Genomic DNA, 24,000 nt, shown 5'->3' with positions numbered 1-24,000 from the left:
GGGGGCAATCAATGGCAATGCAGAATGCTAAATGAAGTCGTTTCTGCTTGGAAGCGTGCCTTGCCGTGCGCACATTCTGGGGATATTAAAGCATTTGGGCAACGCTTTTTAGACACGAGACCATGTTTGGAGCCACGAACACCACCGCAGAAAGAAATGTGTATAATATGTGTGTGTATGTATATATGTATGTATGTATGTATATATATATATATATATATATATATATATATATATATATATATATATATATATATATATATATGTATATATATATATACATTGTATAAATGTATATACATATATATACATATATATATATATATATATATATATATATATATATATATATATATATTATATATATATATATTATATTATATATATTTATATATAAATATATATATATATACATATATATATATATATTTATATATATTATATATATATATATATATTATGTATATATATATATATATATATATATATATATATATATATATATAAACTTGTATGTGTGGCATAGTAATGTTATTAGCAGTGATCATAACTATAAAAAATGTAGAGGCTCATTGCCATTGAAATATCATATTCCTTACGATAATACGGTTTGTCAGAAAGATGCCGTTTTTATTGTCTTGCTTTTATAGGGGCAACGAGGGGATCCACTACATTTAATCCCTTTTCGTTATTTTTTTATATTGTATTATTTTTTCCCATTTCTTGACATTCTGAGACGTCTCCTTTTCCGATAGCGCTCGTTACCTTATCGGTGGGTTTCCAGTTCGCCTTCTGCTTTTCTTTTGTTTTCTTTCGCTGACCATCGTTGTGCCTGTTATTCGGCAGTTTATTTGCCGCAAATAGCGAAGGGTTAATGTGGTGGTGTTTGTTCACTTGTAGAGGGGCTATTAGCGCTTCTGGCGGTGATTACACAACAGTGTACGGACAAAGCTGTGACACGATAAGTAATCACTTTCTCCCTTCCTCCCCTCTCTTCCCCCCCCCCCCCACGTCCACAACTTCCTTCCTCTCCTTTCTACAAAAAGTCTGTCAACAACTCCGCAGTTACTCCCCTCCCCCACCCTTCTTCCTTTCCTTCCCCTACGCCCATCGCCGCCCCTTTCCCGCCCCTCGCCCTTGGCCGGTTGTTTGTTTCGTGGCGGCCTCGGGGAACCTCTTTGGTCACTGCCAGTCACACCTTGCCATTGTGTATGGCGAAGGGCGCCGCTCATATCGCTCATTATCATCCTCCAGTGATATTTAAAAATGTTTGGATATGATTTTATCTGGTTAGCATCACTACTACTACTACTGCCATTATTATTACTGGTATTGATATTGATACTAAATACGAGTACTATTATATCATGTATATGGCGGTGGTGGTTTTGTTGTAATGAATGAATACTTCCGTAAAAAAAATTAAGTATTGATGTAGCCTTGTATTGGTAGTCATAAGACGATGCTCCTCATGAATGAAGATAATTTCCATACCGCAGTGCGTGGCAGCAACCTTGCCAAAATTGTCTAGAAACCAAAACATAAGTCGAGGGAACAAATCTTCAGCGTTCATAGTGCGGCTTTCTATCCTTCACATTTGCCGGCATGCGGACGGTTCAGCTGCGGTCGAGAGCAGACGGTGTAGGTTTGAATTTGACGGTCAATATGTGTACATGCCGATGTGTGTTAGTGCGAGTGCATTGCTGTGCTCGTGTGGCGGCTCGTCATAATATTTTCGGTTGGCGAGGGCGTCGCTATGTCTGCGTGACGATTGTTTTGGTACTTGAGGCCAGGGCGCGGAAGAGGGAAAGGAGGGATATTAGGGGGAGGGGGTACATGTGTGGGTATGTGTGAATGTTTGTTTGTATGTAGAGGGCGTTCTTACGCCCACCTACGCATTGTCGCTTCCTGTCTCGAGTAATTATAGTTAACGGACCTATTTAGAGTTGTGTGTTTGTGTGTGTTACAGACGTACACACGCACGCACTGTGCTGTGTTAGGATAATTTTCTTCGTTTCCCTCCTTCCGTCGGAAAATGAGTTACGTTGCGTTATCGGTACCGAAATTGTTATCTATATTGAAATAAAAGTGAAAACATTCATTAGTGAATGTGTACTCCGAGTGTGCTCAACATTTATTTGACCGCCTTGTCCCAGCACAGGACAAAGAAGCCACGTGCATGAGTCGCTCGGTTCTGGGTATCGTGCCCGCTGGTCCCGGGCACACGCCTCACGCGGTCGAGCAAACGATTTTCAAAACTCGAGGTGACGTCATCTCCACCACCACCACCCCCAGCCTGCTGCCACTCCCCCAAGGAGATCGACCGTTGGGGCGCTATTTGAGTGGTGGGGGGGGGGGGGTTTATGAAAACATCTTTCCTTGTTATGACTTGTTATGTCGTTGCGTGAACGATAGATCGTAATGCTTAGCGTTCGATGTGGTGGAACTTGGGTTAGGGCAGGTGTTAACTCTCCCCCCCCCCCACCTCTCCCCTGACTCACTGATTCTCCCTCCCTCCCTCCCTTCCACCCACTCTCCCTCTCTCTCGCTGTATTTTCGTTTCACATATTTGTTTGTCACGTTCCGTTTACGTTGGATTTCTAAGGGCAATGTAGTTTTTAGCGTTACAGCTCTTGACATTTTCTGCCTTTCTTTTAAAATATGGATTTCAAAAAGATATCTATAAATATCTTATCTGTTTCGTCCCAAATGTGGAGTCAGATAAAACTCGTTATGATGACTCAGCATTGGTTGTCTTCCCCCACACCGGGGAAGACAGCTGGTGAGAGAGAGAGAGAGAGAGAGAGAGAGAGAGAGAGAGAGAGAGAGAGGGGGGGGGGGGGGCAGAATCAATTAGTGACTGAAATTTTAGGTATTATAGGTTGCTTTTTAAGGTCTACCTATTCGGGTTGTTTTACATAAGTGTGACTGTTCTATACATGCTGATTTTCCGGGTAACGCAGTATGTAGGTAGGTGATAATGAAGTCGATAATGCCCGATGGCTATGATAACTATTATTGATAGCTATATCATAATAGTTTGGAATTCTTTTAATCTAACGGCACTCTCTCGATACCAAGTTATATGGCAGTCAATGTTTTGTTAGTGGTAGATGACTGCTGTAAATGCGATAGCGAGTCTGTCTTTATTGAGTTAGAACACATTAGACAGGTGGGTTTATTGTGTCACCGAGTGGCAGAAAAAGTGACTGGGGGATTGGGACTTGCTGGGCTGGGCGGGGACCGACCGGTGCTTGCTTGCTTTTAGTATTGATAGAATGGGCTTTGGTTACCTCGGAAAGTAAGCAGTGATTGTTTGCGGCTCGTAGCTCGAGTTACTGAAACCAGGTTGCATGAATAACGCCACTGATTGCGTCATGGCAATATGTGGTTGCAGTAATGAGGCTGGAGAAGTGTAATGCATTTGCATATCTGTCTGTTTGTCTGTTTTTAAATCTATCTTCCTATCTATATACATGTATAAGATATATATATGATTTTCTATTTACAATATTTATTTATTTGTATGTGTTTAGTATATATTTATTTGTGTGTGTGTGTTTGTGTTTGGCATATATATCTGCAAGCATTATCTGGAAGTCACAGTGGTGTATGTTACATAATTGTTGTAATGATGAGTTACTTTTCCCTTCTTTTTTCAATCTCTGTTCCTTACTTTGTTAACATGCCCTGTTCTTATTTCTGCTTTTACGTCTCTTCTTTTGCCCCCCTTATCTGTTTTTCTTGGTTCCCATTTTCTCATTTTCTCTTCCCCAATTCGTTTTTCCTGAAGTTTTCCGAATATCAGCAACCACACTCCTCTTCCCTCAAGAGGCCCAAGTAAATGATCCCATTTTCTGTTGAGTGCTAATGAGAAATCTCGCCCGAGGATTAAGAAGAGATGTAGGTCAGTGAGGAACCCCCGAGTTTCTGATCCCTTGTGATTGCCAGGATAAACACTAAAGCCATGACGGGGCAGTTTGCAGTTTTCTCCACGCAGGGGCACATGCCAGGCAGTTGTTTGATAAAGGTCATTTGCTGCAAGGTTGCTGTGCTTAGATTTTAGGGTCAGATGATGGATGGCTTGGCAGAAGTGGATTGGATGATTGAAAGGCGTTAGGTAATTTGCTGAAGTTTGTATTAGTGAAGAGCAAAAAGAATTTGTTTGTTTTTTTCCACTTTGATCTCTTCTTCATTAGTTTTTTTCTATTTGTCATTATTTGTTTTTTCTTTTCATTTGTCCTTATTATTCCTGCTCCTTGTGTTTTTATCTTTAATTCCATCATTACAACTAACCCTAGCTCTCTTGTCCTCCTCGTTTCATATATACAGAGTGATTGAAGTATTGTGTGAAATGCCCAATGCTTATGATATGTTGTTATTGGTTGCTGAAATTTTCTGAAATGGCTGTGGTGAATGCTTTTGTTAGTCTGGAAAAAGTGCCTTTTCATATGAATGGAGAGTGAATTTATTTATTGGAAATTTGGGAAAGATTTTGCATTGTTTTTTTTATGATTTTAATAGTAGTATTTACAAGCATAATTTCACAATAATTTTGAAAAAAAGGATTTCAAAATGTGGATATATATCGGCAAATGATTGTGAAATAAATTTTAAAAATATTTTGTTATATCTTATCACCAGAGCACAGAAGGAGAATATAAGATATTGAGGAAAATCACTAGTGATAGTGTGGGGTAACAGTGATGATTATTGACTGAGTGAAGGTTAGCAGCTGAATCTCATAACTTCGTTCTCTTCCTATTTTGCAGATTTAATATAAAACTTAATGCAGTGTGGACTACTGTGTATTTATGAGTTAAGATTAAGAAAAAGATAACTTGTTGTAACAAGTGACACACAGGTTGTGCTCATGTGATTATCATTGACAAGTGAAGAAAACTCCACAGAAGACCTTCATGTAATTTCACAGGCTGACAGATATTCAGCTCAAGAGTCCAGAACAATGAGCAAATTATTTCCGATGTTTAAGAAGAAGGGGAGGGGGAAAGAGGAGGAAATAGAAGATGATACAAAGAAAAAGAAGAGAGGTAAGGCTGGAAAGGGGAAAGAGGAGATCATCAGTTCCTCTCTTCCATCCCTGTCTCCCTCTTTCTCCAAATCAGGTAAGAAGAAAAAGAAAGAGAAAGATGCAAAGCAGAAAGAACTGTCATTTGGGAAGGAGAATCTCTTTGTCACAGACATGGAGGAGCTACACAACAAAGAGTTCTACATTGATGATGATGGCTCGGTGAAAACAGGGCCCAGTCTAGAGGTTACAAGTTTTGATGTGTCCTTTGAAGAAGAGGTTATCGGTAGCCCAAGAGGAAAGGGCAGCGTCATTGAAGGGGACTTGGAAATCGATGTCCAGATCGACGAGGAGAGAGTGGTCAGCTTAAATAAGGACGATAGTGTATCCGAAGAAAGTGGAAGCAGATTGGATTATGAGGATGGTGATATTTCCAGAAAAAGTTTTGATGTTGTTGGTGGGTTCTCTGAAGATGTTTTTGAGGCAAGCACAGACTTGTTCAAGGATTCTAATGTACCTGATGAAGACGAAGCAAGCACAGGTGAGGAAATACTGGCAAATGTAAGTGAATCATCAGAAAATACAGACAATCTTGTAAATGCTAGTCATTGTGAGGAACCAAGCCCTGATATTAAGCAGGAAGAGCAAGAAGATTCCGGAATTAGTGTAAAGGATCTCTCTCCTCCAGAGCTGGACAGTAGCTGTTCATCAGAGAAGTTAGACTCTAAGAGATATGCTGATATGAATGGAAATCCAGAAGAGGAAGCAACTTGTAGTAACATTGAAAACAAAGAATTCCCTGATATGGAAAACACAGAAGGGACTTGTAACGATACCACTAGTGCTAGTGCTTGTTCTACCACAAAAGAAGATAAGTCAATGGTTGTGATCTCTAGTAATGAAGAAACTCAGGAAGTAAGTCTGCCTCAAAGGGAAAGTGACACAGATGAAAATGGTAACAGTGGGGACACAGTTACACCTGAGGTAGAGGATGAACACATTAAGGATGACCAAAGCTTGCTGAGCAGCCAAGATAGTGATGAAGACTTTGATTCTGCCCAGGAAGATTGGGATGAAGCAGACAGTGGAGACAGGAAAGAGAATAGTCCTGAGGAGCATAAATCTGGTTTGCTTGATGGCAAAGTAGATGAAGGACAGAGTAACCAAGAAATTGAATTGATTGACCAAGGTAAATCACCATCATCTGATCTGTTCTTGAATGAATCGGTTGATGTTGCCATGGTACAGAAGATTGGGGAGAGTGAAAATGTTAGGGATGTACAAAGAGAAATTAGTAGTGGTTCTTCCCAATATGAAGAGGCATTTTTAATGCAGGAAAATGCAGGTGCTGTTAATATAAATACAGTGGTTGAAGCTTGTAACGATGATGTTACAGTTGACCTTAAAGGAGTTGAAAGAAAAAATTCTTTATCAAAGGAGAAGCTTGTTCGAAAATTGTCGGGAGTATCAACTACCTCTAGTGATGCTTTCAATGAGGAGTTGGATGAACTCTTGGATGAAGAACTGGACAGATTGTCAGAGGAGGAGGAAGGCTTAGAATCAGAAGACAGTCAGTCCTTGAAGACATGCCAATCATCATTAGGAGAAGTTCTTGCAAACAGCCAAGATGCCAGTCTTTCTGAAGATATTTGTAAAGCAGGAGAAGAAGACCTTAGAGTTGAGACTGAGTTGCCAGTAGATTCCCCAGGAGGTGATGATACGGCTCCTGATACACCTAGGAAAAGTATAGAAGAGAGTGATATCAAAACAGAAGTAATTGACATTGATAGCATTGATAAAAAGGCAGAGATCTGTAGCTTGTCACCTGAAAGCAGTACTAGCTTGAAGAACAGCACAAGTTCTCCAGACATAGCCAAGACCTCACTGCTGAACCCTGAAGAAGGAACAGAATTAGTGAAGGATAGTGGCTACTACAGCCTCCCTGTATCACCTAAGCCTGGAGTAGATTTGCGTGAGAATAAGGACAGTGTCAGTGTCGCTAACAAAGGAGATGATTCCTTTGTTGATAGTGAGGAAGAGGGCATGGTTACCCCTCCTACTGAAACAGCATTGGTGAAAGAGGACTCTTCAAATCAAGAGAATGTTCTGGATGTTGTGGATGATAGACCGCCTCAGGACAGCTCAGCCCATGATGAATCGACTGTTCTCTATCAGTCTTGTCTTGAGAGCAGTGAGGCTGAAGGTACAGAAAAAATAGATAATATAACAGATAGCCTGAATGATACACAGGGTGAAACAGAAATTTCAAAACATTCCACCAACTCAAGTACAAGTAAAGGCAAAAATCTTGGGCTTCACATTCCGAAGGATGTAACCACAGACTTTAGAGAGGAAACCAGTTCTCCAAGTTTAGGTACACCAACCAAAAATAGACTGAAATCTCCAATTCCAGAAAATACGCCACTGAAGGCAGACAGTGGTTCTCTGACAAGTCCTGATCCTGTTGGAGACAGGTTCTTGGCAGTAGCTGTGTGCCAATCACATGATGAAGTAAGTCCTTACTCAAAGGTAAACTGTATTGTGCTTCCTAATTAGTATGCATATGCTGGCGGAATTATTGTAAACCTTCACAGAAAAACATTTTTCTGCATTTTCATTGCAATAACTATCAGACAACTGTTTCTCTTGCTTGTTTAGATCACAGGAGATTGGGATGCTTTGGGTCCTGGGATGACATGCAGTAATACGAGGACAATAGTGATAAGAGTAGTTTGGTGTGAATAATGGTGTATACCTGGTGAATACACACACTTTAAAGTGGATGAAAATATTTTAGGTATTTGTGATAAGCTTTTTGAATCGCGTATACTAATCCACATGTTTTGAAAGGAACATTATATTCAAGCTGGCATTTTTCTTTCTAGGCTGAGGCCCGGCTAGCCCAACGACGAGCGGCACGTGCAGAAGCGAGAGAACTGAGACTACGAGAGCTTGAAAAACAGCAGCAGGACCAAGAAAATGAAGAGGAAAAGCAATTCGGAACTCCTGCTTTTGCAGGTGTGTATATGAGTTTGGTTATCTTGTCTTCTTCATCACAGAGTTTTCCTTGTATATGAGTATGGTTGCTGTTTTTAGGCCATTAGATTTTGTGTGTTTGATGGTCTGGTACAGTGCAGCCTTTTTTTTATGATATTATTAAAGTTTAAGCATCACATAAAAAAAAATATTATTAGGTTATTTTGCTGCAATCCATTCAAGGGAGGATGGTAGTACTTGATTGATATATGTGTATTTGTTTTTTATGTATGTAAGCATTTTATCACAAAGTACTATATGGTCCTTTTTTTTTTCTTGCACTGACTTTTGTTTTTCCCCTTATCTTCACTATCTTAGTTGTTTTTAGTTTGACATGTTTGAGGTTATTTAGGATTGCATTGTGCCAATGAAAAATTAAATGGATTTTTTTTTCAATGTTGTTTACTTCAGTCAGTTTGAATGTTAATTGTTTCACTTGGATGTTTTGTAAGTGTCATAATTATTAAACGGTATAGTGTATGGTTAATGTTTTTTCTGCTTTCTCTGTTTCATCAATAATTGTATAGTCAAATGGATTGATTTAAAATATTTTTGTTATGCTGTGAAGCACATTGGGCTACAAAAAAAAGTCTTTAGAGTAGGAAGAAGACATTATAAATGTTCTGCTTGATGTGTAAATGTAAAGAGTATGAGCTTTGGTGGTAAGTCCTGAAATTGACATTAGTGTAGCAAGAGACAGGATGTTTTTTAAGCTAGTTTTCTCAAGCTCCTGCATCCACCACAGAGGCCGAGGAAGATGAAGAGGAGGAGGATGAGGAGGAGGAGGAATCCCAAGGTATTGGTGTAAGAAGGGTGCTGTTGACTAAAAAGGATAAAAAATGAGATCAAACAATTCTTGCTTCCTAACATTCCATTCCAAGTTTGTTCAGTGCCTCCCCTGAAGGGGTTTTAACAAGGGAGCATATCTGTCTACACACACCCCACACCCCACACCCCACACCCCAATTACCCTAGTCCTTGATTTGTCTCGAGTGCAACCTCTACCTGTTGTGCTGTGGTGGAGCCATGCCACTGGCCGAGAGCCATGAGAGTGGATTTGCAATCATAAAGTTCCTCTTGTGGAATGGCTGTCCCTCCTCTCCCTCAAATAATCATTCTTACCGTCACAATTACTCACGACTGCTGCTGTTGTTTATTATCAGTGTGTTTTACGTCTTAAAGGGTCTCTCCTTCCCCAAGTAGTATGTTAGATCATCCTTATATGGCTGTTTGCGTTAGTGTTGACCTGAGTTTTTTTTCCCTTTTTCGATTATTATTATTATTATTAATTTTTAAATTTGTATAGTATTCATTACTTGGTTAGTCTTCTAATATTGTAGCAGTTGATTAGTTTGTAGATTCTCAATTAACTTTGAACATTTTTAAGAGTTAGATTCAATATTTACAAGAATAGAGAAAGTTTTCTTTTCTTTTGTTCGTTTTCCTTTACAATTAGTTCATGACCTTTAATGAAATAATCATTTAGTTAGATTAACTCATGAAATGATTGAAGTGATAGCATATTTTGTTTTTGTTGTCCTTTTTCATTTATAGATTTCTATTAGTTTGTTACTTTATTTTGATGTTTATTTCTATTACTTTCTCAGTGTTTGAATTTTTGGCATTATCATTTTTACTGTTTCTTTTTCATAATCAATCTACTCTTATCAAAGTCAATATGTTTATTAATATTATGTTGGTAAGGCAGTTGTGACTATTGTCATTTTAGCAATATTGCTGTTGGTGGTAGTTCATCATATTGATATATGTATTATCATTATCATTATGTAAACTGTCAGCAGTAACACATGATTGATCTCTTCACACTGTTTTAAAACTTCCTTTTTTACACACATGTACAGACACACACATGGGGCAAAGATAAAGAGAGAGTGTGATTAAGGGAGATCGCAGGTCTTAACGCTGTTCTAACCTTTCCAGAGCCTTCTCCGAGAGCGGCTGCCCCCACCCGAACGCCTCTCAGCCGCACGGGAGCACTCAGCAGCGCAGGGCAATTCTCCAGGAGGTCATCGGAGGACTCCACCACCGATGACTCCGCACTTCCAGCCAACGTGCGGGAGATGAGGGTGAGTTTTGGGGTTTCCTCGTGGATAGAGTTCATTGCAACAGTTATTTAGAAAGGGGTGACAATACTGATAATATCCTAAGTCAAGGTGGAATGTTGCAATACATTCCTTACCTGATGCATCATGAATTGTCTTTCACATCTTTTCTCAAGGGTTTCATCGTGCTAGAGAAAGGGAGGAGGGCTCATATAAAGAAATAATAGTAAATGAGAATATTTGCTGTCTGTTGATAGTCTTGTGTCTGGAAAATTTTGTAAGTTTTAGTTCCATTATAATTTAGGCAATTTGAGTTGGGTTTATGCTACTTGATATACTGATGTACAATTATTTGTGAATTATTATTGTTATTCAATATTTTTCATTTACAGACTGAATTGAAAGAGTTAGACGAAAAATTCCGCAAGGCTATGATAACTAATGCACAGTTAGACAATGAAAAAGCGACTCTAACATTTGAAGTAGAACTTATGAAGGATAAGTATACTGAGCTAGAAGAAACACATACACAGTTATCGGTAAGTCTACGTGAAATGGTGTTAGAAGATAATTTTAATGTAATGAAATGATCAATATTTTATACCAAGACCAGTCATCAGTTAAACACAAACTTTACTATTAAAGAATTCATGAAATTGAAATGGTAATTAGATACACATATTTTAATACAAACTAGTAATCATGAAAAGATATATACATATATTGGTTTCACGCACGTCTAATTAGAGATGGTACTCTTTAACTGCAGAAAGAACATAGGAAGAAGTGTACTGAATATGAACAGCTTAAGAAAGTAGCAACAAAGTTACAAGAAGAAGTTAAAGCTCTTCGGTCTTTGTTACAAGAAAGAGATGCGTTAATACAGGTGAGAACACATTAAGAGTTAGAAGGATTTTTTTCTTATCTTTTTTCCTTTCTCTTCAGTATCTCTTCTGTTATCTTTTCTATTGTCATCTTCTCTATGTTTTCTTTACTTCCATTGCTCTCTCTCTCTGTCTCTCTTTTCTTTTTTCATATTTTATCTTCAATCAGTAATTTGAAACTGGGTCAAGTTTTGTTTTATAGATTTTTTTTTTCAAATGCTTCGTCACATCTTTTATCTGGTCTTTACCTTTTTGATAAACTTATGATCTCATGAAATGTTTAGGTATATATTTTATCATACATCATATATCTCCTTCTTTTTCAGTTTGAGGAATGCCAGTGCATTACTATTATTTTTCCCTTTTTCTGTTTCTTTGGTGTGTGAGTTAGATTTGTAGTTTGAATATTTGAAGGATGACCAAAGGACTTAGTAATACTTGATGTCATGTGGATTTGGTATCCCTTTGATTGAGGTAGAAATTAGTAAGCATGTTCATGAGCTTTGGTTTTCTCCAGGCTATCTCATCATTATTTTCCTTGATTTTACCATTTGTTCTTGCCACTATCAGGAATACGGCTTGGTGGTGGTTGGCGAAGAGGAGAACGGGGAGGCAGATGTTCCGGTCAAGGAGGAGGATGACGAGTTTGCAGACATGGATGACCTCACGCCTAGGAAGATTGCCGTTAAGAAAGCGCTGCTCTCTCAGGAAGCAGCCGACTTGCTCAGCAAAGGGGCTGCTCAGGATTCACTAGGTAAGGATGGCTTTTCATCTTTGTCTTTATCTCTCCTTTTTCATCTTTTTAACCCATTGTGCTTATCGAACTGGCAGCATTACATGAATATAAATGTTGGCATGAATGGGTTAAAATGAATTGGCTGTCTAAGGAAGAATGATTAAGGATGAACTGCATCTGCTCTCTATGCAAATGTGGACCTTTTCTAGATATTGTATTATCTTTATGCGAGCTAGATGATTAGATGTGTTCCAAGAATATCTACAATAAAATATTTGTAAACCAGTTATCTTGTTTTTTCATATTATCTTCACTGTTTTTATTATAGATCTTAATGTAGAAATATTTGAGTTATTATTATTGCATAATTTATATTTTGAACTAAAGCGTTTTGATATTGGTGTTGTTACTCATTCAAGATTCTTATTGCTGAAACTTGATTTTGACTGCTAAAAGTGAAGAATTAGTTGGTAAGTTAGAAAACTGAAAATCTTCAAAATTAAACTTAGGATAAACTTGGATAAGGCAAAGATCATGGTCAGTGGCATAGATAGGGTGTTCCAGTAAGTGTTAGATAGCCATGTGAGATTTATTAGTTAGGAATGGGAAGAAACTTGATTTATTTTAACACATGTAAGTATTGGATATATGAAAAGTGTAGTGGTATGTATGGTGGACTTAAATTTGATAGTTTTGATTGCAATAGCTCTCTTGGTGTTATGGCTAGTGCCTGAGATCATATGCTTTGAGAAGAAACAATTGGACAGTGGGTCTGTTGAGGTCATTATTAATTTTGGCCATCTTTCCTATTCAAAGGGAAAGCTGGTTAAGAACACATTGTTCAATTCAGAAATCTAACATATTATTGTATTTATTTATTCATTCATTTGTTCTCTCAACAGATATTAGGTTAAAGAAGTTTGGTGAAGAGAAGAAGGAACTAGAAGACCAAGTTAGAAGATTGAAGCTTGAACTTGAGGAAGAAAAGAATAAGAACAGAAGAAGAAAAGAAAACGGTTTAGACTATGACAGGCAAAGTGAGTATCGTGGCCAGGGGCCTTTTTGCATGGTAAAGGTCGTGTTATAGCATGGTGTTGTGTCCTTAAGCAACAAGACTGTCGGTTGACTGACTGTTCCGTAACTAGCAATGTATTTGATTGATGGTTTTAACCTTTTTTCAGAGGAACAAAGCAAAACTGTAAACGAATATAAGTTTAGAGTGCAGAAGGCAGAAGCTGAAGTGTCTACTTTACAGGCTAACGTGAGTATGATTTCCTTAGCTCGATTTTTGCTCTCTGGCCAAAGTGATTGATTGGCTCAGGTGGTTCTCTCTAGGGCAAGTAGATGGCTCCCAAGAGGTGGTCAAGCATGCTGGATGTAGTCCTCTTTCTTGTTTTATTTCCTTTGTTTATTCTTCAAGTGGTACTCATTTTCCATTGTGCAATCTTTATTTTTGTTAAACACGTTCTAGGTTTACTTCAAGTGTTTTTATTTTCAGACAAACTGTGAGTTATGCTTTTTTCAATCTTTTCTTCTTCTTCTTCTTCTTCTTCTTCTTCTTTTTCATTATTTCTTTCTTTTTCATTCCGTATATGTTTCATTGTTTTAGATATCATGCAATCTCTCACTATCCAAAAGCTGACTGAAGATTAAAACTTCATTATTAAACTGCTTTCACCTTGAAATTCTTAGATAACATCTGAATTACTTAGGGATCTTTGGTCATCACTGTCCTTGACAATTATTATACATATGATCATAGTTATTAGCTAAAACATTCATGATCTTCCATGTATAAAGATCTAGTGCAAGAAGTATATTAACTTGTTCTTCCATAGTATCCTGTCTCCTTTCAATGTCTCGTGCTATTTATGGTTTCAATGTCTCATGCTCTACTGTTTCAAGCATCAGGCATGACATTTTCACACCTAAAGATGATTGCTTGACCTTGTATGCCAGGGACTAACTATGTGTTTACTGCACAGGTGGCAAGGCTGGATGCTCTCTCGGCTCGATATAGGACCCAATCGGAAGAACTAGAGAAGAGTGAAGAGGAACTAAAATCGGAGAAACGAAAATTACAACGGGAAGTGAGTATCTCCTAAGAATTTTAAGTATTATCACATTAGGGTTTGATCTTTATTTCTATTTTATTATTACATTATGGTTTGATCTTTATTTCTGTTTTATTTTTATTTTATTTATTTATTTATTTTTTTTTTATAGCTGTTCCTGATTTAATATATTTGGCATTGACATAATATCTGTTGGCTTTAGAGGATATAGATGGATGGATAATAGGATAAAATGCCTTTCTTTATATGGCAAAAAAAATGGTGAAGCATACACACGGTGTTTCAAGAACTCCGTACAACAGATTCCTCTAGTAATTTTACCTCCTGCAGAACCTCTTTCCAGAATGGAGTTGAAAAGTGCTTAGACAGTGTACCTTGAGAACTTTTTTTTTTCTTAAAGGGTCTTTGTATAGTTGTCAACTCTAAATGGAATTATAAGAGATTGTTCATGAAGTGGAACACTTATCATTTTCCTAGATCAGGTCAAAAGGAACCAGTAGTGTAGGATTAAAACAGATGGTCAAGTTCATCAAACACAAGGACTACTTGATTTCATCAGATCCCATTTTTAGAATTAAAATCTCACATTTTTTCATGTATGCATTAGTCATAATTCTTCTGCAGAAAATATACTCACAGATTGAAGATATAAACCCCTTTATGTAAAATTTGTTATGCATTATTGTAATTAATTTTCTGCTGGATACACACATAGTTTTTTGTTGTTAGACCCAGTTTGTAAAGCTCCTCTGCTTCACAGATAAATTTAGAGTAGGTGCATCAAACACACTGACAAGGTCATAATTCTCTCACCAGCTGCGAGAATTACAACAAAAATACGATGAACTGGATTCTGCGAAGAATTTCCTCCAGAGGCAGTATGATAAAATGAGGCACGACAGAATTGGCCGATTGTATGTAAAGTCGACAACTTGCCTAAAGTTACACATTAAACCAAATCTACTTAGTTGTCTTTGGTTGTAGACAGGCTCCAGAAGCTTTGTATTATTGCAGTGTTTTGCTTCTGATATTAGGGCTGAAACAGTGAGGAAAAGGTGTCATAACCTCCCTCTATTCTGCAATTCATGTTGTGCTATAACTAATATAAATCAGACCTTGAAAAGGGTGTCCATCCAATGATTGAGTGATGTCCATGTTCACAGTCATGTACATTGTTCCTTTTATTCATGAACTTTTGTTAGGTGAGATTTCCAGGTATTATGAATTCCGACCTGGAATGTGTATGCGGCACTGGCATAGAATATTCATCCACTCTTCTGTTTATATGTTGTGTCTTCCTGTGTATCATATTGATTGTATTTTCTCGTGTAATGGCATGATTCAAAGATGCTTTTTTATAGCTTGGCATTTGTGTTGTATGTAAGCTTCACGGCACACATTGCAAATATAATTTGTAAATATATATATATACACACACAGATCAAACACCTCTAATCCAGCTATTTGAAATTGCCTTTCTTTCACATTATACCTCTCTTTATTTGCTTGTATCTGTTCAGTTCAATAGCTTGATTTCACACTGGAACTAGAGATACATCAAACATGAGTGCTAGGGAGATTGGGCATTATGAATGGTTAAGCAACCTAAAACACAAATATTTTAATTTGTTCATTCATGCAATAGTCAGTTATTATTATTTATGAATTTCATTTTTTTCTTTCTGTGGAGTCAAACATCAGAAATATTATGAGTAAATATTTCAGCTTCATTAACCCACTCACGATGGGGGCATTCCAGCCTTGAATGTCACAATGCCGGGGCTTTCGAGCGCTTAGGCCTAAATCAATTAAATGGCTGGCACAATATTGTGCCGCCCGGCCACCAGGCTTTTGAATGAGTGGTACAGTAGTGTACCACCCGTCCAGAAAGGGTTAACCCATTCACAATGGGACGTATTTTCACTTCACCCACTTACGCCGGGAAGATAACAGACAAGGTGTTTGCCCGTTACACGGGGCCGCACAGAACCTCAGAGCATTTTCCACCCACCTTTTTCTTATGGTTTGCATGATTGCATCTACCATGCAAAGGTTTGTAAAAATAGTGCCATATTCACAGGACTTATTTTAGTTGAAAAACATGTTACAGCAATGCTTTTCTACTGTTACTTTATTGAAATTTGCCTATATTCATCACTTCTATGTGATAATACCAATGGAAAATGAAAGTACTCTTTTAGTAGAGTATCAAAAAATATTTTTTTTACTTAACATTTTTTTCCAAAATGAAAAGAACAACATAAATAATCATACATTTACATACAAGTATGTACATGTACTTAGGGACGTGACATGATATCACGGGTAATCAACAAATTCAAAAGTTTTACTTGAGTAATTTTCTATTTTATTTTATTTCTTAGCCAATTACATTTGATCTTAGGATAGTTTTTTGACTCGGATCTTTTTTCTTTTTTTTATCATTTTTTATGACATTCAAACTCTTAAACTAAAGTAGCAGTCTAGGAAATTATGAAAAATAATTATATTTAAGAACAATCTAGTGTTCTATAGCTGACGTTTCACCATGTCATAACTGCCCAGCCTGAAACTCGGCAAGAAAATGCATGACGTCTCAGGACGTCACCTGGGTCCGGGGATATTTTGCGACCACGTAATAAGACGTCAGCCGGTGTGAATGGGTTAACCCATTCGGGCCGGATGATGTGCTAACACGTTTTGTGGTTTTTGCGTCAGATGCCTGGTGACAAGATATCTGGGCAAAGCCAGCGCTTGGGGTGAGCGAGCGAGCAGCCCAGGCTCGCGGCTTGTGCACCCGAGAATCTCGAGGCTTATGTGTTTGAAAACCACGGTATTACAACCATACAAAGCCGGAATCGCCCTGGTGTGAATGGGTTAAGATCCATTTCATGTTGATTTTTATTTGAAACTTCTTGGTGAAATCTTTCCTATATTGTATTTTACCCTTAAGAGTTTTTGTTAGAATTAGAATTTATATAATTTATCACATTGAATGAAATTAGTTGTTTGAATTTTAATTGTACGAATACCATTTAAATTCCATTGTTATATGAATAGTGATTAGAACAAATTTATTTATATTCCTTAACCACAGACGCAGAGGACGATTACGTAATATGTATATGAAGCGCGCGTCGCCGTCCGTTATATAATTATTATTAATATTGCGTTCGAGAGCCCGGCGCATAGCCATCCCAGATTTGACGAAAATAAAAGGTTAAGATCTCCTCTTGCTGCTTGTACAGTGATTTGTAAATATGTACTATAAAAAATATAAACCATTGTGCTGCAGCAGTCTTAAGTATTTATTAGTTTCGTGTTAGAATTGCTTTTTGAGTTTTTGGGTTTTATAGTGTACTATGTTAATTTCAGTTATTATAGGTTTTTACTAAACCCTTTTTATTTGTTTTTTTAATATAGCTTCTCGCTGCCATTCATGACTCTCAACATCCAAAATCACTGCCATTATACAACCACATTAAATTTATCAGTGCCTCTACATATTTACCTTTCTTATTTGTATATAAAAAATACAACCAAAATGATGCAAACTCACAATCTTGTTTCTATTTTCAGCTAAGGGATGCCCAGAATAGGTTAGAAGAACTGGAAACCACCAATAACCATCTAATAAAACGGTTTGACAAATTAAAAAATGCCCGATCCACCCTGCTCAAGGACCTGTCCCAAGACCCCGCTTGAGGAGCCAGATGGACCCACAGCCTTTCCTCCCAAGGACCTCCAAACTCTCCTCCCGCCAATCTTCAACTTGTAGGCCACGATACGACACCCGAAACCTGTTGGGGAAGCTTGACGAAGTTCCTGGGTGAATAGTGCTTTTGGACTATTCCGTGTGATACAATGTTACTAGGAGTGTAGGTGTTGACTGCATATTAGAAGAAGAAAAATAAGATAACAGTTCTCTCTCTCACTCTTCTCTCCGTTTTTTTCATTTTATTTTCATTATTATTAGTGTGATGGAAATATGGTACTACCTAGTAATGAGGTTATTTAGGAAAATATAATAAAAGTTATTTGAGTTGTGTACATGGAAGTATTGTGTAATGCAGCAATATGTGAATGGTTTTATAATATATCTGCCTTCAGATTGCTTGTTTGCAGAAAGTTGCCAGTTGTTACAAGTTGAAGGCTTGCTTACTGAGTATCCCACTGTAACTACTTAATCATCACCTCCCTCTCTTTCAACCCCCATCCCCCTTTTCCTTATCAAATTCACTGTGATTATGTTAATAGTTGATGGGTGGATACTGTAGACCATTTTAAAGAATATATAAAACATAGTAATAATAATAATAACTGAAAAAAAATAAAAGGATGCCTTTGTGCCTCAAGAACCTTTATAGCTTTTGAAGTTATTATGCCTCAGGTGATGAGTCTGCCTTCTTGGGTGGGTTAGCAGTTGAAGATACTTCAACCAGGGCTGCTTTTACATAGCAACATCTCAGGCTAAAGTGGTCTTTGTTAAAGCAACCTAAACTGAAGCTTTACTGTACTCGAAAACAGGGCTGAAGCTGCCACTGCCTGGCTGGTCGGACACTTGTTTTACACAGTCAACCTTGGGGTCTATAGAGTGTGTGATGCCTGGAAGTTTTGTTGAAGTGGAGAGGATCGATCATGTGATCAGTTTTAAGTTACTGTCATTTGTTTTGGCTCTTTATTGATTTTTAATATTAATATGACTACTACTGTTAGTATTACTATTATTATCATTGTTATTACGATCAACTTAAATTGGTTTAATTTTTGTTCATAGGGGTTATTTGGTAAAAATAACTACATTTTTCAAGAATTACTGATGCCATTACAAAATTATATATATATATATTTTTTTTCATTTTAAGCCTGCCTTACTTCCACCTGAAACAGCATTAGGTTTGTTCTAGTGTTAGAGTATTATTATTATTATTATTTGTTTTCATTTGTGTTTTTTTCAACATTCATTTTCTTCCTTGTACCTTTGGTGTGCATCCTCGTAGCCAGTAATTATAATCATATTCATGTTTGCAGAGTGATGTCCATATTTCCAAATGGACTTTCTGTTTATTTTTCTTTCTCTCTCCCTTTTTTTCTGTCCACCATAAATATATAGATATATTTTATGCGTGTGGAGTGTTTACTACCGTTTGGAATTTAATGTGATAATTTTTAGAAATGTGCCACTGTGCCGTTGTTCCTGTCTGAGCACATCATGTCCATTTTAAAGAACAATAGATTATGGTTGGTTGGTTAGTATATTTATTTATATTATTGTCCAAAAAAAAAAAGAGAAGAATTTGTATGTTGTTATTATATCCATTGTTGTTCTCATTAGTGAGGGAAAGGAGTAACCAGAAGTTGCTACACAGGTTCATAGGTCTCCCTCTCTCACAAGTGTTGCACAAAGCAAGTTTACTTTATGACAAATGTTATTTATTGTTACATGTGATTGAAGCTTCTGGCATTGTTGAGCATAACAGAGAAGTGGATCATTCCTCCCTGCCATAACAGGAATGCCCCATTTGCGAAGGGGCAAGCTATGAGCAGCCAGTGCTTTGTCCTTCCAAACGTGCTAACCTATCACAGATTTATGCATGTCCCGTGTGGTGCAGGAGACCACTCAAGTCACTCTACAAGGAATCTACAAAGAAAGAACAAATAAAATGCAGTTTTTTTTTTCATATATATCCAGGGAAATAGTATATTTTCTCAGTCATGCAGAGTGATGAAATATCTTCAGTACACATACCAGCAGAATTTTCTCATCATGGTTACTTAAGTCTTCAAACAGATACAAAGTCAGAACACTGACCACTGCTTTCACTTCAGGAAATATATAGATATATATACATATATATATAAACACATCTGCAAGTCTCATCAGTTGAAGTTGGAGCTAGGAAACTTCATGAGCAGCATCTTAGCTCAGTGATGTTGCATTAACCCAGTGATGAATGCCCACCATACCATACCAGGTACACATGTCAGGGTCAGATGGCCAGAGCCTCGTGCAGTCCCGTGCAGTCAAGAAACTCAAGTGTGAATCTTCGGTGTAAATCACAGCTGAGCCTCACTTACCTCAACCAAGGCTGATGGTCTTCGATGACTTCACAGAGGAATGTGCATGCCAAATACTGTTCAGGTGGTGGGGAGCTTCACACTAACCCAGCTCTTAGGGACCACTTGGGCAACAGCTGACACAGAGACCACTTAGGAGCTCTCTCAGGTGTGTTTGTCTACACTTTGACTTCTGGCTTAGTCCGGAACTGATTGTCAGGTAGTGTTGCAAGATTGAAGTGGTTCAAAAAGTGGGTTAGCATTTTTTAAATAGATGAAGTAGATATATATTTGTCCAGGGTCATATGATTAGTTTGGTTTCTCGATTGTGGAAAAAAGTTTGTAGTACTTACACATTTGGTGAAAATTGACCAGAGAAATTCACGGCATCACATAAATGATTGCCAGGTATTTTGATAGTTGTTTGAATAATTTGTAGTTTTATCTAATAGTTTGAGCTTTTCATTTATCAAAAAAAAAAGGAAAAGAAATGTTTGATTAGATAGACGACAGTATTCAGGATCATCCAGTTAAAAGAATGGTGTATGGAGAGCATATTTGATCATAAACTAAAAAGGAAATGTAAATAGGATTGAATCAGCATTGGGCCAATTAGTATCATATTAGAGAAACTCATATTTTTTCTATTGAGATACCTATTTTTGGTCTTCCAACCTTTTATTTCTGAAAGGGTCTGCATGTGAAGGTTTTGTGTCGATGTGAAGAAGTTCAAAGTGAAATGCTTTGTTCACAAGGAACTCTAGACAAAGTCAGTCTCTCTTATTTGTCAGGCTAGCGTGTGATCATTATCTTGCATAAAGAAGAGGAGGAAGATGCTCTTTCTTCCTGCTCTTGAAAGTTTTGCTTTCGTTTGGAAGGCGTTTTGCTTATGATGTACTGGTACTTATTTTCTTACAGGGGTTCTGGCATGATCAATAATAAGTGCCAGATATATATATTTATTAGTGCTCACATAACATGATTTTATTTTATTTTATTTGCACAGTGTGCCATGTTATTGTTTTTAACTGCATAATTGAATAGAGGCACAACATCAGAAATATGTTAAGTGTTAGAGGAATATTTATATATACAAATATATATAAAAAAAAAAGTTGACAATCGTAAGAGGAGATCAGTTGGATATAATTTAAGAGAAGGAATTTCAAAGCTCTTGTGTTGCAGACCCTTCTAACATCAGGCCAAATTTCCCTTGAGGGATTCAAGCCTGTTGCCAGTCATAGCTGTAACTTCATGCTCAGTGTGCCAATAGAGGATTCTGTTGGCCCCATGCTAGCAGGAGTGCTCAAGGGTAGTGTTATAAAGGTTGTTTGCATCAAGCTATTTTGCTCCTGGAGGAGGAGGCCCAGACGACGAAGTATGTAGTCAGATTTGGTAATTTCTTAGGCAATGTGAATGTGAGCAAAGGACAGTTTGTTAGTGTGTGAATGTGTGATGAAGTATGCATGCAGGCCAGCCGAGAGAGTGAAAATGTTTTGATTGTTCCAAGTGACATTGCCTAGGTAATTACTGGTACTATTTTTTATATTTCACAGCCTGGTTTTAAAAGTTGCTGTAATTTTTTACGAAGAGGAGGAAAATGCAATATTATTTCATTACTGAGAAACATTGAAAAAACACAGCCGTTTAGCATGTATCTTGCTCATGAAGGTTGCATAATAATGAAAAAAGTACTGTGTGGGGACAGCTGATTATCATCACCCAAAATTTACTCCTTTGCAGCAAACAAACCATGAATATCAAATAAATTACCCGAAACTACGTATTTATTTATATCCATATTTTTTTCTTTGTATACATATTACGGATATTGGCTTCCTCTTGATTAGTTTAGCTTCATTCTTCCATTTGTGATAACCAACATTTCTAATCTTCCAGTTTATAATAACCAGTAATGAGAGCTTAAAGTCCTTAGATCTGCTTTTTAAACCTTTTCCCAAAGAGGCCATATTATATATGATGTAGTAGGCCCAGTCTTTTAACAAGAAAAATACAAAAATAAACAAAAAAAGTGCTGATATTGAAGTACCTTTACATTTTGTAAGCAACCGTTTTATTTATTTTATTTGTTTGTTTTATTCCACAATGTCTTTGCCACTAGACACCATCAGGCAATAACAAATGCAAATCGTTTGTGATACAAGGCTCAGTTTCAGTGCAGACCTTTGTCCAAGCTGGTCGAAGGCGGAATGCATTCATGGCTGCTGTCTGGTACACATGTAAGGTGCTTCAACTTCTGGATAATAAAGAAATATCTGGCTTCATGTGTAGGTCGATGGAGTGACCTATATTTGGCTTTATGTATAAATTTGTGAATGGCTTGATTGTACAGAGTTGGAGTTGTGTAAATAATGGTCCTTATTTCACACTGTGTAAAAAATAGCAAATAAATTAATACTGACCTTAGTATTTATTGTGTTTATCCTTCTCTTTAACACTGTAAAAGTAATGTTAGTTTAACAGTTAATAAAATAGTAATAGATTGAGCTTCATACTATTAGCAGTTAATGATGCCTAAAAACAAAAAAAACGGAATATCTTTTCATAACAAGTAACAAGAGTAATAAGAGAAATGCATTTATTAATCATTATTCAAGCAAATAAATATATGGACACAGACAAAGACAAAAACACGTCCAATAACGCTTGTTTCTGGTAGCAGATATGTGAATGGGGCATGGTATTCTAACCTTACAGAAAATATAGTGATAATATTTGATAGCTCATCACTAGAATGGGTGTTGAATCTATTTTCTTGCGAATATTAGGAAAACGATTTTTTTCACTTGTTTAAAAAATGGAAGATATGTAGGTAACTATATATACTTAATAGACAAACTGGAAAAACTCTCTCTGATAAAGTAATATATTTGAAAATGACGTGGAACACAATCTGAATTTTCAGTCTAATGGCTCTTTGGAAACAGTGACAAATACTCGGGTGGTTTAATTATTTACTTATCACTTCTATGCCAAAAGCCTTACGGCCGTGGGTTTCATATTGCTACTTGAGACTCGCTCCTCCATTTCTTTCTGTCCATGCAATTCTTCCAGCCTCCGCAACTGCCACCAGGGTCCATCCATCTTTTAATGTCTCGACCAGATGTTTCGAGAGCGGCCTCAACCGCCCTTCCCAGGTGTTCCACTTGTATAATGGTAAGACCCAACAGAAGGTCTTTCGCATGGCGGTGAACATGGCTAAACTTTTTAAGCTGGCAGAGTTTGGCAGTTTCCAGGAAACTGTGTTGTGTTCCAGTATGCCGTGTAATTTTATATCGGGCGAACTGGATTGTTCTGTCCTCGCGGTAGCTAACATGTTGTCTTCTGTACCAGCACATATTTGTTTCTCACATTGATCATTATATGACCATGATTCACAACAATATAGCAAGATGGACAGAACATTGCTCTTAGACACCTGATCCTGTTTGCGATGTAGTTCATCTTGATAAGTGCAGCCTTTGCTTGCACAATTCTGTATTTCATCTCTATCCCAGTGGCATTGTTGTTGCTGATGATGATTTGAATTCGTTGATTTCTTCCATAGGCTCATTGATTGTAAGGATTGGTGCGTCTAAAGTTACTGGCGTCTTGGATTTCACCAAAACTTGATGCACTAATCTTCATCCAAAACTCTAGTCGTTGTGTCAAAGGCATCTAAGACTTTTTTCATTGCCTGCGATATTATCTAAGCGGACTTTGACATTGCTGTCTCTGTCGTCAGCATCATACTCATCTTCAAAAGCTTTAGTTATGATCAGAAGAAATGGGTGAAATAATGCACCCTTTCTTAACTCCAACTCTTGCTTTAGATTTTGTTTCCCCTGGCGGTTCTTGTTGCATTATCATTGAGAAATAACAATTTTTCCTAATTCGAGGTCGATTCCATGCTTAGACAATCTTCTGCACGTATAGAATCATGCTTAAACTTGCAACATGTATTGGATATCAGTTCTGCTTAGCCTCTTATCTTTTATTTTGTATCTATTGCTTGCATAATTTCTGTTATCATGTTTCATCCTACACGGAATTTTGAACATCCAGTTGAGCATTATAGTTGACAATAAGGTTTTGCCGAAATCAGATATCAACCACGAAT

The 24,000-nt window shown here is 37.2% G+C and overlaps 1 protein-coding gene across 17 annotated transcripts in view; it reads left to right on the top strand.

Annotated features, from left to right (window-relative positions):
* Window positions 1-22,307, top strand: part of LOC122251464 (uncharacterized) — a 66,032-nt gene extending 43,725 nt beyond the window's left edge. For 5 of the 17 annotated variants that reach the window (XM_086536880.1, XM_086536886.1, XM_086536881.1 and 2 more), the window contains exons 2-12: window positions 4,773-7,540; window positions 7,915-8,047; window positions 8,811-8,861; window positions 10,007-10,152; window positions 10,521-10,667; window positions 10,898-11,014; window positions 11,583-11,766; window positions 12,651-12,785; window positions 12,930-13,009; window positions 13,734-13,838; window positions 17,403-22,307. In XM_086536880.1, the coding sequence (XP_086393006.1) occupies window positions 4,967-7,540; window positions 7,915-8,047; window positions 8,811-8,861; window positions 10,007-10,152; window positions 10,521-10,667; window positions 10,898-11,014; window positions 11,583-11,766; window positions 12,651-12,785; window positions 12,930-13,009; window positions 13,734-13,838; window positions 17,403-17,528 (3,798 nt within the window). In that variant the 5' untranslated portion in view covers window positions 4,773-4,966 and the 3' untranslated portion in view covers window positions 17,529-22,307. Of the gene's footprint in view, window positions 1-4,772; window positions 7,541-7,914; window positions 8,048-8,810; window positions 8,862-10,006; window positions 10,153-10,520; window positions 10,668-10,897; window positions 11,015-11,582; window positions 11,767-12,650; window positions 12,786-12,929; window positions 13,010-13,733; window positions 13,839-14,639; window positions 14,738-17,402 lie in introns of those variants that run through there. The other 12 variants (XM_086536883.1, XM_086536890.1, XM_086536889.1 and 9 more) reach the window with 8 other exon arrangements.
* Window positions 22,308-24,000: the final 1,693 nt, after the last annotated feature.

The sequence above is a fragment of the Penaeus japonicus genome, unplaced genomic scaffold, assembly GCF_977035675.1.
Source record: "Penaeus japonicus unplaced genomic scaffold, GWHDUDI00000001_assembly GWHDUDI00000005, whole genome shotgun sequence".
NCBI classification, from domain to species: domain Eukaryota; kingdom Metazoa; phylum Arthropoda; class Malacostraca; order Decapoda; family Penaeidae; genus Penaeus; species Penaeus japonicus.
Note: the sequence above shows the minus strand (reverse complement) of the source record. Positions and strands in the feature narration are given on the sequence as shown.